Below are 12,638 nucleotides of genomic sequence, written 5' to 3'. Positions count from 1 at the left end.
GACAGCTATCCTGCTTGAAATTTCAGTCTTCTCTAAGCATAAGCTTTGAGCTCTCTGCAATTCTGCTTGCCTTGACTATGATCTAGAGCACCAGGCACTCACTCATTTACATTCCCCACAGACAACAGCTGCTGCCAATTACTCCATGTAGCACATAATCTGCTGAGTCTACACCTGAACTTCACAGGAAACATAGCAAAATCCAGCTCTATCTTAAGAAAAGCACTACTTGGCTGTTGAACAAAGGCGGCTTCTGAGCAGCAGGGAGTAGAAGTGTATTTGATGGGGTTTGAAGATTGAGACAAGTTACTGAAGAAGGATGACATGAAACAATTTCACTGCACTCGCTCTGGACTCATGAGAATCAAGGACTCTGCCCTCAGCTTCTGACAAACCCTAGTCAAGAAGATTTTCATTTTGCTCACCTTCATGGCCAGGACCCGTGAGGCCACCTGGGAGGAACTCAGGCGTCGTAGGAAATAGTCAAGCACCTCGCAGGTTGTCTGCTCATCTGCTTTGGGACCCAACAGCAAGTCTTGCAACCGTCCAAGCAACTGCCTTTGTTTCTGTTGTCTCTGTGGAGCAAGAAGTTGGCCTTTCCAGTGAAATCAAATCTGGGATGCACAGAAAGTAGGTAACAGAAGCGATCCCCAGAGACTATTCACCTGGCGTTTCTTGGCACGCTGCTCCTTACTCTCGCCCTCCTCTTCTTCTTCACCTGAGGTCGACTCATCAGCAGCATCATGAAGCAGGAACTCACAAAGGCACTGCACAGGTAGGACATCCAAGGAGCCCTCGCTGGACTGAACCAGATCTGCCAGCCATGGCATTGACTGTGATGAGGCCTAGGAAGCAGCAGAGTAGCAATGCAATATCAGCAGAACACAGATGCGGCACACTGATCATTTAATTCCTGAGCAGTATACCACCTTCCCCTGCATCTTACTTAGCTTCCTTTTGCCCCTCACTCAAGTTTCAGAGACAAGGGATCAGATCCCAACATAGCTAAGCCATCAAGGGAGCCCACCTGTCTTTGAATGATGTTGAGAAGAAAGTCAGGATGACGACTGCGACACAGGAGGTGGCCCAAGCGAAGTGACTGGTTCAGGCTTTTCACCTGCTCCAGGACATGTGGTGGAGGTCTGCGTGGGGGGCCCCTGCGTGAGAAACAAGAAGTTATCCACAGCCAGACATACTTTCACTCTGGTGTTGGCAAGGATCAGTCAGTTCAGTAGTGCATGAGGGCCACATGCAGGTGGCAACAGAAGGACAAAGACCAAATGTGACACATATCCCATGGGCTACCAAATCTCAGGGCTCTTCTTGCCCACATCAACCACCTTATGAGCAGTAGGGTTTCCTGACTAGCATTAACTGGGATTTCACGATAGTGCCAGACTGCAGAAGGCTACTTACTGAGGGTCCAGACTTGTCAGCTGGGACAGCAAGAGGCTGCTGCTCTCTGTAATCGTTTGTTTTGTGGATGCAGCAGCCAGATGACCCTCAAATGCAAGAATCTCCTGTTTTTCTCTCTGGGAGATCTGAAGTTCACGATTAATCATCTCTGTGCGCGTCTCCTCATCCGTCAAGGTACATTGAGGATAGGAATAATTACTGAGAAAATAAGTTAAAAAAGAAAATGGTTATCTTGGCCTATTCAAAACTCACAAACCACAGTCAGAAAGTCCCCAGGACCTCGGCTCCATTAGGCAACATATTAAAAACAAGGCAGCTCCCCAACAGGGCCAGGGAGACCAAGACCTTTTCAGCAAGGCACATCACAGTCATCCCTCCCTTTTTCTCAGCTTTACTCCCCTGCTTATAATATTTCTGTTGGGGAAGGCACCTTTCCCACTCAAACTGCAGCATTACTGCCAGCCAGCTTATTTTACACCAGTCCCACTGGAAAGGAAGGAGCCGGCTGGCACAAACTTCATTCAGAAATATGTGGTTTTGGTGGTCTATTTGATTTATGTAGGGATTTAAGCATACTAACTTGGTCATGACCATCTCCATGAGCATCTTTAGAGAGGGGTACTCCTCCCATGCAGCCAGACCTGCAGCAGAGAAGGGCAATCAGGAATACAGGAAAAAAAGTGAAGGTCTTTATATATATATTCTAACACACTCCAAGGTGGGGAGACACACAACAAACTCACTTTGGAACGGCTCAACACACTCAGAGCACAGAGAACGCCATTCCAGCCACTTGCCGGTCCAAACCCATGCACTGCATAGTTTTGCACACACAGGGAATACGCAGTTAGTTAAGTGTGATTATCTCACCAACCCAGCACATGCCTTGAACACAGGCAACCAGACTTAGCAGAAAGCACCTTGGCCAATTTTTGCAGCAGAACTAGTATCCTGAGAAATGTCCACACTCACCAATGTTTTCAGGATTGAATGCAGCCACTACAAGCAGGAGAGGCCAGGCTTTCCAGTAGAGAGTAGAAATAGCTAGATTGGGAGGCTGGTACCTGCAAAGGCATCAACAGATACAAGTGGTCAGATTTGGTTACTTAAGCCCATCTGAAGACTGCTTTTCTCCTTAATCATGCACTGGTTAGATTCAGCCACATCAGTTCAGTGGTTCATAAAAAAAAGAATACTCTCTCAGGAGGGACAGCAGGGTTCAGCTGAAAATTTCTAGAGCAGAAAGGTGAGAGTGCTTGCAGAGGACGTGACTCAGGTCTTAATTGCTCTAGAGAAATTCCCACCTGAACATGACATTGAAAAGGTTTCCTCATGATTTTGTTATTACAAACTAATAGGGAAAAGCATCTTAAAATCTGTGAGCTAGGATTGTTAGTCACAAGGTGAAAATGAACTAGATCACAACAAGATTGTCTAGGTGATAAGCCTTACCCTGGGGGTAGCTGGATATTCTCTGGATGGTGATAAGTGCACAGATTTAAGACGGCATCGATCAGTTGGATTCTTTCTACCCTCAGGACCTCGACATCTGGAGGAGGAGAAGAAAAGACTAAGCAAGTTATTGACCTGTCTACCTGGCTGAAAGTCCTTCAAGAAAAGCATCACAGTATAAGAAAAATTTTACTTCAAGCAACTATGTTATTGTGGGCTTGTTCTCATGATATTACAGGAACAAAAACCCAACAACACTTAAAAAAAGCTACAAGTCAATATATAAGGATATCGAGCTTTTCAGGTGCAATTTGGTTTAAATTCTTAAGGGCAGTTTTTTTTTCCCAAATGCATCCAATATGATACCTGTATCTTGCCCAGATCTCAGATACGCTCCTTCAGGTAAGCAGTGAATCTGCTCAGAAGTTCTGGGGCTCAAAGGAACTAAAAATGCATTTCAACTTTGTTGCAAGTTTTCAGACTCACTCTAACTCTGAGTCTTCCAGCATTTGAAATGGCACAGCATTTAAAGTGCTATACTGAGAGGCTGGGCACATTTTCACAGGATATTCAACAGCAAAGTCTAGCTCATTCCACTTGCACTGATCAGATCTGGATTAGACTTTTCTATTAACCAGTCAGCACTAAGAGCACATTAAGATGCTTTAGAATCAAACTCTGACAACTCCCTCAACTTTGACACAAACATATATAGCTCAACTGAATGGACATACTCTCTAAGAATGCAGGAATTCGGACAAATGCTGAATGAATTCATAAAAGGGGTAAGAGTTAAAGCTGCTTTAGTAACTGCTATTCTGTAACAGTGTTTGAAAAAAGGAATTGGGAGGAGCATACAATACATGGATTAATTACTTTAACTTCCAACCCTTTTGTTTCTGCATGGCCTAAAAATTTCTATTCATTTTACACTATGTATAAAGGACTAAATTCAATTTAAAAATGCTAACTCAAAACTTTGGGTGGTTATTCACAGTCCTTCATCCTCAACACAACCACTAATTTCCCAAACACTCCATGACAGAAAATTAGTAACAGGGAGAAACAGTAGGAGAAAATAAGAAGCTTCTCTAGTGACACAGCAACAGCAGTATCTGTCTGGCTTTGAGCCAAATGCTTAGCCATCATGACTAAAACATGCTTTAAGCGGTGCAAAGGCTCTTTGGTACATAGTAGGAGCCACGCCAGCCCTAGGTGGCAATAAGAGGACACGCAGACAGAAGGAACTGCTTGCTGGCTGGAGCTTTGTGCTGTCTTACCATCTGCTTGCACAGCCGCAGCCCGCTTCACCAAGTGGTCAGCAAGCTCCATGGCATCCGCAGGGCCAAGAGGAAGGTCCCGTGACAAACCGATCACAAGGATCCGCATCAGTGTGTCTTCAAGGATGGGCACCTCAGAGCAGAGGCGAAGGAAGAAGCTACGCGAGACGAGACATCAATCATGCTTTTTTTGACAGCAACATGAGGGTTCCTGAAACCCTCCACAGACCCTAGAACTTATCTGAGCAGAAGACAAATCACAACTTAGTTTACAACCCTTTGCCTGGTCTCCAGCTCCAAATGCAACTACCTGAAACAAATTGTTTTATGGGAATATTGCTCGCATTGCCTTGTACCTCTATACTTCAGCCTGCTTGAGTGTGCTGGTTTTGGCTGGCGTAGAGTTAATTTTCTCCATAGTAGCTGGTATGGGGCTATGTTTTGGATTTGTGCTGGAAACAGTATTGATAATACAGAGATGTTTTCATTATTGCTGAGCAGTGCTCACACAGAGTCAAGGCCTTTTCTGCTTCTCACACCACCCCACTAGTGAGTGGGCTGGGGGTACACAAGAATTTGGGAGGGGACACAGCTGGGACAGCTGACCCCAACTGACCAAAGGGACATTCCAGACCATATGACATCACACTCAGCATATAAAGCTGGGGGAAGAAGGAGGAAGGGGGAGGGGGGGGACATTTGGAGTTACAGCGTTTGTCTTCCCAAGTAACTGTTATGCATGATTGAGCCCTGCTTTCTTGGAGATGGCTGAACACCTGCCTGCTGATGGGAAGTAGTGAATGAATTCCTTGCTTTGCTTTGCTTGTGTGTGTGGCTTTTGCTTTACCTATTAAACTCTCTTGATCTCAACCGACAAGTTTTCTCACTTTTACCCTTCTGATTCTCTCCCCCATCCCACTGGGGGGCAGTGAGCGAGCGGCTGTGTGGTACTTTGTTGCTGGCTGGGGTTAAACCATGACATTGAGTCTGAGCTGCCTAATGTTACCTCAGTAAACCATACAGTGCAGGGCTGCCGTTCTTATAGTTACAGCATCAAGATACAGAACTGCTTGGCACAGGGAACAGGAGTGAAGGAGGAAGAGGAACAGATGGAGAATGGTGCAACATCCCTCAATTTTAAGGCAATGTAACAGATTAACAAAATCTAAGCACAGTTCCAAGCCTTTCCAACACAGAGCTATATAAGGAACACCAGAAAACATCCTATTCCTCTGCCTCCAGCTACAGCAGCTCCACGCCTGTACCCAGCTACGGGTGGGGCATGCACTCACTTGCGGTCACTCTCAGGGGGCCAGTTGTCCCATTTGTAGTAGGTTTCTGGCTGTTCTGTGAAGAGCACCTTGTGGAGGCTGTAGAGATGAAGACAACAGTAAATACCACCCGGGTGAAGCTCAAGAACACATTCAACAGTCCAGTCTCCCCAGCCTCCTGCTAATGCTTGCCATCCTACTCATGAAGGAGCCTCCTCAGATAAGCTAGTCTAGCAAAAGTAACAACATGAATTGTAACATAGAGGACTATACAGTATGGGCATTGGGCTTTTATACTTTCAGTAATATATCTCGCTTACTATTAATTCTGGCTTGACCTGCCTCAGTAATGCCTTGTACCAGACCCCAGGATACAACCTGTCCTCCAGGGGCAGGCAGAGAAGACAGCACCATCTATGGAGCCCTCAACCGTACAGCCTGAAAGAGGACATCAGACAAAAGAACTATAAGGGCTCCACAGGGATCATGCTTGGTCAGGTAACTGGAAACTCCCTATTGGGTGGACCCAAATAATACAAATCAGAAATATTTTCCATTATCATCTATTTCTGGTAAGAGGATGCATCTGCAGGAATTCCTGAGAGGGAGACAGTCCCAGCCTGAACCCTGCTAAAACAGTTTCTGCTCCCTGTCTGATAAGGAGAGAGAAATCTAACCAAATCCTGGCATATGCATGGTTTTTCATATGTCATACACTGTTGGGAAAGGGACTGGTTATGCACAGCAGATTACCAGGCCGACTCTCTTACCAGTGCACATAGTCCTTTGGAGCCAGCTTGCTGATAGACGGAACAACCGTATGAAGCCACCAGACAGCATCTCTTTGGATAGCAGCAATTTGGTTCTGGAAAGAGCGCAGCACTTCCAGGTCTGAAAAACAGTCAGGTTACAAACTACACACTATCAAGAGCCCCACCAGGAGCCAAGCAGGAGAGATAGTGGCTGTTTGAAGAGCAGGTAATAACCAGGGCTCTGAATCATCAACAGTAAACTGGGAAGAGGTATATCGGACAGCCTTGAGCATCCCAGCATTGACAGTACATGTACTTTGCTTTCTGACACGTGCTGCAACAAAACCCTGAGATGTAGCACGGACAAATTAGCGCTGTGAGAAGACAACATCTGGGCAGTCACTTCAGTGCCACCCCAAAGGCCTGTCCTCTCAGCATTAGGTACTTGGTAATCCTTACAGCTGCCCCTCCAGGCTTGAGGCCTCTCTATACACAGTTCCCTTTCCCCAGCCTCTCAACCACTTCCATAGATATAAGAATCACCCAGCCATGCAAATGCCACATCTCCCAACTCTGTCAGTCTCGGGATGATACCAAGCACCCCCATGCCTTTATTCAGAATGGGGGCTTACACCCGCTCCTAACCCCAGCTGCAATGTTCCCCCAGCCTTAGGGGGAGATATCTACCAAGCTGCCCATCTTCAGAGAGAACCTAGGTTGTTCTGCTTACTCTTTTTCTCTCCTTTGTCCCAAGCAATTCCAGCCTCCTTCACCTGGGCTGTAATGCCAAGCATCATGGAGACAGCTAGCAGATCAGTTATGTGGATGACAAACCGCTCCTTAACAAAAAACAAACAAAAAAAGTGAGTTGAATCAGCAATACCGAAAGCTGCCTTCTGGAAAAGTGTTTCGTCATCAAAAATTACAATCATGGATGTTTGGAAATGGGATAGGGGAGTGCTGCTATGAGACACACAAATACCGACTCACTCAGGTGCAAAAGAGCAAAAGAAAGAATGACCAGAAAAACAGATATAGAAGAGCCCAGTACACCACTAGTACATCCAGCAGCACAAGGGTCAAAAAGTGGTACCTTGAATTCCATTTCTGCATACTGGGCTTCCTTCCGTTCCTGCATAAGACCCAGACAGAAGGCCTGGAAGTTGATCTCATGTTTTGTCTGTTTGATGATCTCTCGCAGCAGAGCCCGTGAAGCCCGCAGGTAATCATCCTTAGTAGTCAAAAGATCCTGGAACACCATTGCTAGGTACTGAGGCCATACAGAAGGAGAAAACTTTCAGTGCATTGTAATGTATCTGCATCCACAAAATAAAAAGACACAAGGAAACAATGCTGGTGGTATGCCTGTCCTTCAGACCCCCAGGGAGCTATAACGTTTCCCTCATGAAACTTCATTACCACAAGGTTGGTCACCCAGAATGCGGGAGTTAGAAAATGCCCATGCACATTTATTCCTAACAAGTGCAATAACAGAATTTCAAAACAGTGTGATACAGATCACACAGTTGTCCAGGAAAAGATTTCATTTGAGCCTCAATTCAACTGAATCTCTCAAGTGGGGTTCTGGGGTCACTGTCAGTCACGCAAGACACTACACCTACCTTCGGAGCTTGCTCTGAGCTATGCTGAAGCACAGTATACAGGATCTGCATATTGTTGGGATTTCTTGCATTTGATAGTTCGTTGAAAATCACAAACTTAATTGTGGTGCCCAGGTTATCCCTGTGCGCATTCAGCAGCTCTCTGCAAGGGAAGACCAGAAGTATCAGAGCTGAAGTTCCATCGCACCTAGACCCACTGTTTTGATTTCTCTTTGAAGTATTTAACACACAAAAGTGAAGAGGATGGAGCAGCACATACGTCCAGCAATATCAAGGGATTACTGAAAGTCTTCCAGGCCAATGAAATTCATTTAAATGTTACACAGAACACTCTGTGGTTCAAGCTGGTATTTAAAACCACTATGCAGAGACACCGAAACCGTCAAGGCCCTGGGCACATCTTCTAGAATGCTTTCTCTTCCTGTCACAGACCTGGTCACTCACCCACCTGACACACAGCATGTAGTGGTTGAGAAGGACTTTTGGCTTGAGACGAATTTTGATCAGGTTGGAGATAACTTCCATGTCCTCTGAGCTGTGGGTGTTGCAGTTCATACAGACTGACATCAGCAAGTCCTGAGCTGGCTTGGTCAACTGCAGAGGAAGAGCAGAAAGGCTACAGCCACTTGCCATCACAGATCAGAAACACAGCTGGCATATAGTATGCAGCCCTCCTGGCTGGATTCCAGACCAGATCCAGAAAAGTTGTGCTTCAACAGCTTCTATCCTTACCTTTGGATTCTGCAGCCACATCTCCAGCCTCTGCACAGCCATCTGCCGCACCTCTTTGTAGCCACAGGTTGCCGTCAGCAGTCGAAGGAGGTTCCTGGAGACATTGTCCATTGGCTGGCGCCGGTTGAGTTGGTCCCGCAGCATGTCTAGGACGTATTCCTCCACACTCTCTGCGAGGTCATCATACCTGGGCCACACAAACTGCATTTATTCACTTCCACAGAACCCAGTGTGGTCACACTTTGTCGTGTCCAGAGATCAGCATTCTTTCTTGTTTGTGGTATGCATTACAAACAAACAAAATCTACTCTTTTCTCCTGGCATCAGTTTTATCTGATGCTCAACATCCTCTAGCGAGTGCCAAGGGACAGCTAGTGCAGACAGGAAGCTCCCTGCTGCAGCATTGCAGGAGTGGGTGAGCACAGACAAATCTGCCACGTGGCTACATTGGGAGGGGAAGAGGCACTGTACCTGGGCATGAGCTGGCCCTCCTGCTCCGGGCTCATTTTCTCCTCTGCAATCAGCAGCTCACTCTGGCTGTCTTCCTCCTCCGTCATGGAAGGGTGTGGGCTACTCCCTAAGACAGACCAGCACACAGCATGCTTCATGAGACAACTCCTCTTCCTAGAGATTACTCACTCACGCTCTTATGTGTTCAACTTCTTTCAAGGATCCCCTTCGGCAACACTGAAGGAGGCCACAACTAGTCGCTTCCTCACACTGTATCACACACAGGCACATCTACAAGCCTCTTTCGCTGCCTGCCCTCAAACATCCCCTAGAAATGAAAGAGCCCCAGAGAAAGAAAAAGCAATGCCTGGAACTCAAAGGCTGGTCTATGTGACTACATACAGTAACAAACTATTCTCACCAGTCAATAAGCTCACCGGGTTCCATCCTCTCCCCACCCCTTCATTCCCGCTTCATCTTCTTACCAGCACTAAGGTCCCCTCCGCTACGTCCAACTTCTCCATGCAAGAGCATGCTCTTAGGAGGCATCTTTGTGTTAAAAGCTGTTTGGATATTATCCACAAATGTCTTGCAGTGAGGGCTGTCCACCCAGATGCGCTCCCCAAGGGAGTCCTCAATGTAAACCTGAAGAAGAGAACACAAGCCATGCTCAAGCCTTTTTTTTTTTTTTCTGGTAATTAAGAGTATTTGTGAGCTTCTCCAGTTTTTATTTATTTTCAATATACAGTTGCAAAGTAGGAAACTAGCATAACCATTGCATGGATGAAAAACAGACCGGATGACTGTGGGCAAGTCACATAAGAGCAAAAAACCAAACCATCACATCCCAAGCTCTACTGGGCACCGATCCTCTCAAGCAACAAAGCTGATTAAGCTTTAGCAAGGATTTTACAACAACTTCTACTACCAAAATATAGAAGCCGGTCTTTAAAAGCTTAGCCTTTTTAAATTAATGGGCTGCTTTAATCCCTACAGACAAACTAGAAAGTGAGAAGTCTCTGTGACACATATCAATACAGATTGTTGAAGGCATCTCAGAAAAGAGCAGAGCATAAGGCAAAAAAAGGCAAAGGAGGCCACAGCATTTCAACAGCCAGTAGAGATTTTTGGGTTTGTTTTTTTTTTTAAAAAAAAAAGGACTCTGGTTTTCTCCCTTATCAATACAGTATGGGCCCAAGTCTCCAGTTTCTGCCTCCTCCAGCTGCATTCCCCACACTGGGCAACAGGCCACTGGATAGCCCCTTCTCCTGCAGCAGGAATAAATTATCTGCTGCTATCCTACCCCAACATCTGCGCATTTCCCAACCCCAGCCAGTTTTAGCCAGCGTGCCCACCACCGCCTCAGCCCAGCAGAAGCACCCCTGGTTCAACAACCTTGACAAAGATCTCCGGCCAGTTCTCATCCTCTTCGTAAGCTGCCATGAGAAGGTTGCAGGCCAAGACAGACACAAGGCTATTCCCTTTGGCTTTGAAATTGATGGAGGCATCTCTTCGGAGTAGGCTGCACAGTGCCTGGAATATCATCCACAAGAAATAAAATAATAATTGAGCCATCTAGCAAGCAACCATATAGAATAGCTTTAGAAAAAGAAATACGAATTGCAGTAGCTTGCCACAGAGGTATGGCATTTGCAAAGACACGCTCTGGCCTGAGAGAAACTGCAACTACGTTTGCAAGTTGGCAGCAACAATACCTCAGTAAGCCCAAGAGTCCCAACAAGGCAGAGCCCTCACCTCGATAACCCCTTCAGTGGCAAATATGTTTGGTTTGATTTTTGCCAAGTACATGAGGCTCAGGTACAGCGTGGTATCAGGTTTGGCTCTGTTCATTTTCAGCTGCTTCACGGCTCCACACAGGACCCCCTCAATACGGTCGTCGTTGCCTTCTGCCTCTGCTGCCTCAATTTCATCCAGCAGCACCGTGGGGACAACTGCAATCATCAACACATGGGCATCAGCATTTACCCTCACGCAAAATAACCTGCCCCAAAATGCTGGCAGTGCCAGTCACCAGGAAAGCAAAGTGTGGACCAGCTCCCCTTTAGCTCCTGCAATGGCTTTTCCCTACCCAATTGCTATTAAAAGTTCTGTTTTACACCTGACAATACCCCTTGCTTATTTTTTGGTTGGTCCGCGCTAATATACTCCTCTGCAAATGTATCAAGCACCAGAAAATGGAGTGACGCTTCGAAAAGCAAGCAGTGCTCAGATCCAAAGTCTGCTAAAGAAAGATATGAATAAAATAGCACAATGCAGACTCAGAGGTTTCCTCAGGGAGCCTTTCAGACACTGTTATTAAACAGCTCTCAGGCAGGATGAACACAACACAACGCCAACAAGATTGGAGACAAAACCGTGACTTCGGCCTTAAGGACAGCACATACGCGTTAGTTTGTGGGCTTCAAGAAAGGCTCCTGGGCAGAAGCTCTAGAGAACGGTAAACTGAAGCTTGCATCCTCGTTCGCCTTCTTGGCAGGAGCGCAGCGAGGCCTCACCTACCTTCGATCGGGATGACAGACGGCTCCTTGATGGAGGGTGAAATGGCTCGCTTCTCTGCGACGGCCGCCTCTGCCAGGCGCCCCAGGGCGCTGAGGGGAGGCGTGGAGGAGAGCTTGGGGCGCTTGGTCAAGCCGGTCAGCCCCGCCGGACCCGCTAAGGAGGCGGCCGCGTCCCGTTTGCGCTCGGAGGGCAGCCCGGGGGCCGCCGGCTTCAGCAGGGTGACGGCGGTTTTGCCCTCGCCGCTCTGCCCCTTGGAGCCCAGCGCGATGAAGTCTCCCGGCGGCGGATGCGCTGCAAGGGGACAAGGGGCAGACGTGACACCACCGGCCCGCGGCGACCGGAGCCCCCGCGCCCGCCCAGACCCGGACCCGGATCCCCTCCCTGGGCGAGGCGGCCGCCAACCCGCCAGGACTCACCGGAGGGCTTGGGCACGGCGCTGGGCCGCCGCACGGCGGCCGCCTTCGGCCGGTTCATGGTGCCGCTGAGCGCAGGCCGCCGCCGCCGCCGCCGCCACCCGGAAGCGGAAATCCTGCCGCCGCGCCCCGCCTCCGAGGTGGAAGCGAAGGGCCCGCGCTCCCGCCGCCGGGCCGCGGCGACGGGGCGGCACCTCCCGCCCCGCCCCGCCGGACAGCGCCCCCTGGTGGCCGGGAGGGCGCGGCGCGGGAGGGAGTGACTCCTCCTCCCTCCTCCCCCCCCCCCGGCGGCGGGCTGGGGGGGGACCTGCACCCCGGGGTGGGATGTGGGGGGAGATGGGGGGGTCTGGGGTCAGGGAGAGGGTCGGGGTCGTGGGGGGGCTTTGGGGGGAGGCTGAGGACAGAGAGGGACTGGGACCGGGGGGGGGGGGGGGGCTGGAGGGGCTGAGATTGGGGGGCTGTTTTGTAGCACTGGGATCGGGGGGGGGGGTCTGAGATCAGAGAGGAGCTTGGGTTGGGGCTGAAATTGAGCAGCTGAGATTGGGGGGGGGGCGTGAAATCAGGAGGGCCGAGATCAGGGACTGAAATTGGGGGGTCCCGCAGCAACCGGCCACCCCTCAATCCCACCCCCCCCAAATGCCACCAGCCCCGTCCCCACGTCACGCTCCCAGGACAAGCTCTCCACGTGCCTTTATTGCAGCAGGGACGGCGGGCACCCACGCCTCGACAC

General features: G+C 48.8%; 1 protein-coding gene across 4 annotated transcripts in view; it reads right to left on the bottom strand.

Annotated features, from left to right (window-relative positions):
• Nucleotides 1-12,044, bottom strand: part of INTS1 (integrator complex subunit 1) — a 30,043-nt gene extending 17,999 nt beyond the window's left edge. For all 4 annotated transcript variants that reach the window (XR_005931401.1, XM_030001570.2, XM_030001571.2 and 1 more), the window contains exons 1-21: nt 11,912-12,044; nt 11,496-11,786; nt 10,731-10,927; nt 10,371-10,508; nt 9,461-9,620; nt 8,997-9,102; nt 8,526-8,712; nt 8,242-8,387; nt 7,794-7,935; nt 7,265-7,441; nt 6,902-7,010; nt 6,190-6,310; nt 5,441-5,518; nt 4,149-4,306; nt 2,869-2,965; nt 2,389-2,480; nt 1,997-2,057; nt 1,417-1,614; nt 1,028-1,157; nt 666-845; nt 426-575 (exon numbers count right to left, since the gene is read on the bottom strand). Coding sequence is in view for 3 of the 4 variants with exons in the window: in XM_030001570.2 (XP_029857430.1) it covers nt 426-575; nt 666-845; nt 1,028-1,157; nt 1,417-1,614; nt 1,997-2,057; nt 2,389-2,480; nt 2,869-2,965; nt 4,149-4,306; nt 5,441-5,518; nt 6,190-6,310; nt 6,902-7,010; nt 7,265-7,441; nt 7,794-7,935; nt 8,242-8,387; nt 8,526-8,712; nt 8,997-9,102; nt 9,461-9,620; nt 10,371-10,508; nt 10,731-10,927; nt 11,496-11,786; nt 11,912-11,969 (2,976 nt within the window). In the remaining variant the exon portion in view is untranslated. The remainder of the gene's footprint in view (nt 1-425; nt 576-665; nt 846-1,027; nt 1,158-1,416; nt 1,615-1,996; nt 2,058-2,388; nt 2,481-2,868; nt 2,966-4,148; nt 4,307-5,440; nt 5,519-6,189; nt 6,311-6,901; nt 7,011-7,264; nt 7,442-7,793; nt 7,936-8,241; nt 8,388-8,525; nt 8,713-8,996; nt 9,103-9,460; nt 9,621-10,370; nt 10,509-10,730; nt 10,928-11,495; nt 11,787-11,911) is intronic.
• Nucleotides 12,045-12,638: the final 594 nt, after the last annotated feature.

The sequence above is a fragment of the Aquila chrysaetos genome, chromosome 25, assembly GCF_900496995.4.
Source record: "Aquila chrysaetos chrysaetos chromosome 25, bAquChr1.4, whole genome shotgun sequence".
Taxonomy (NCBI): domain Eukaryota; kingdom Metazoa; phylum Chordata; class Aves; order Accipitriformes; family Accipitridae; genus Aquila; species Aquila chrysaetos.
This window is presented reverse-complemented; position numbering and strand designations above follow the sequence as displayed.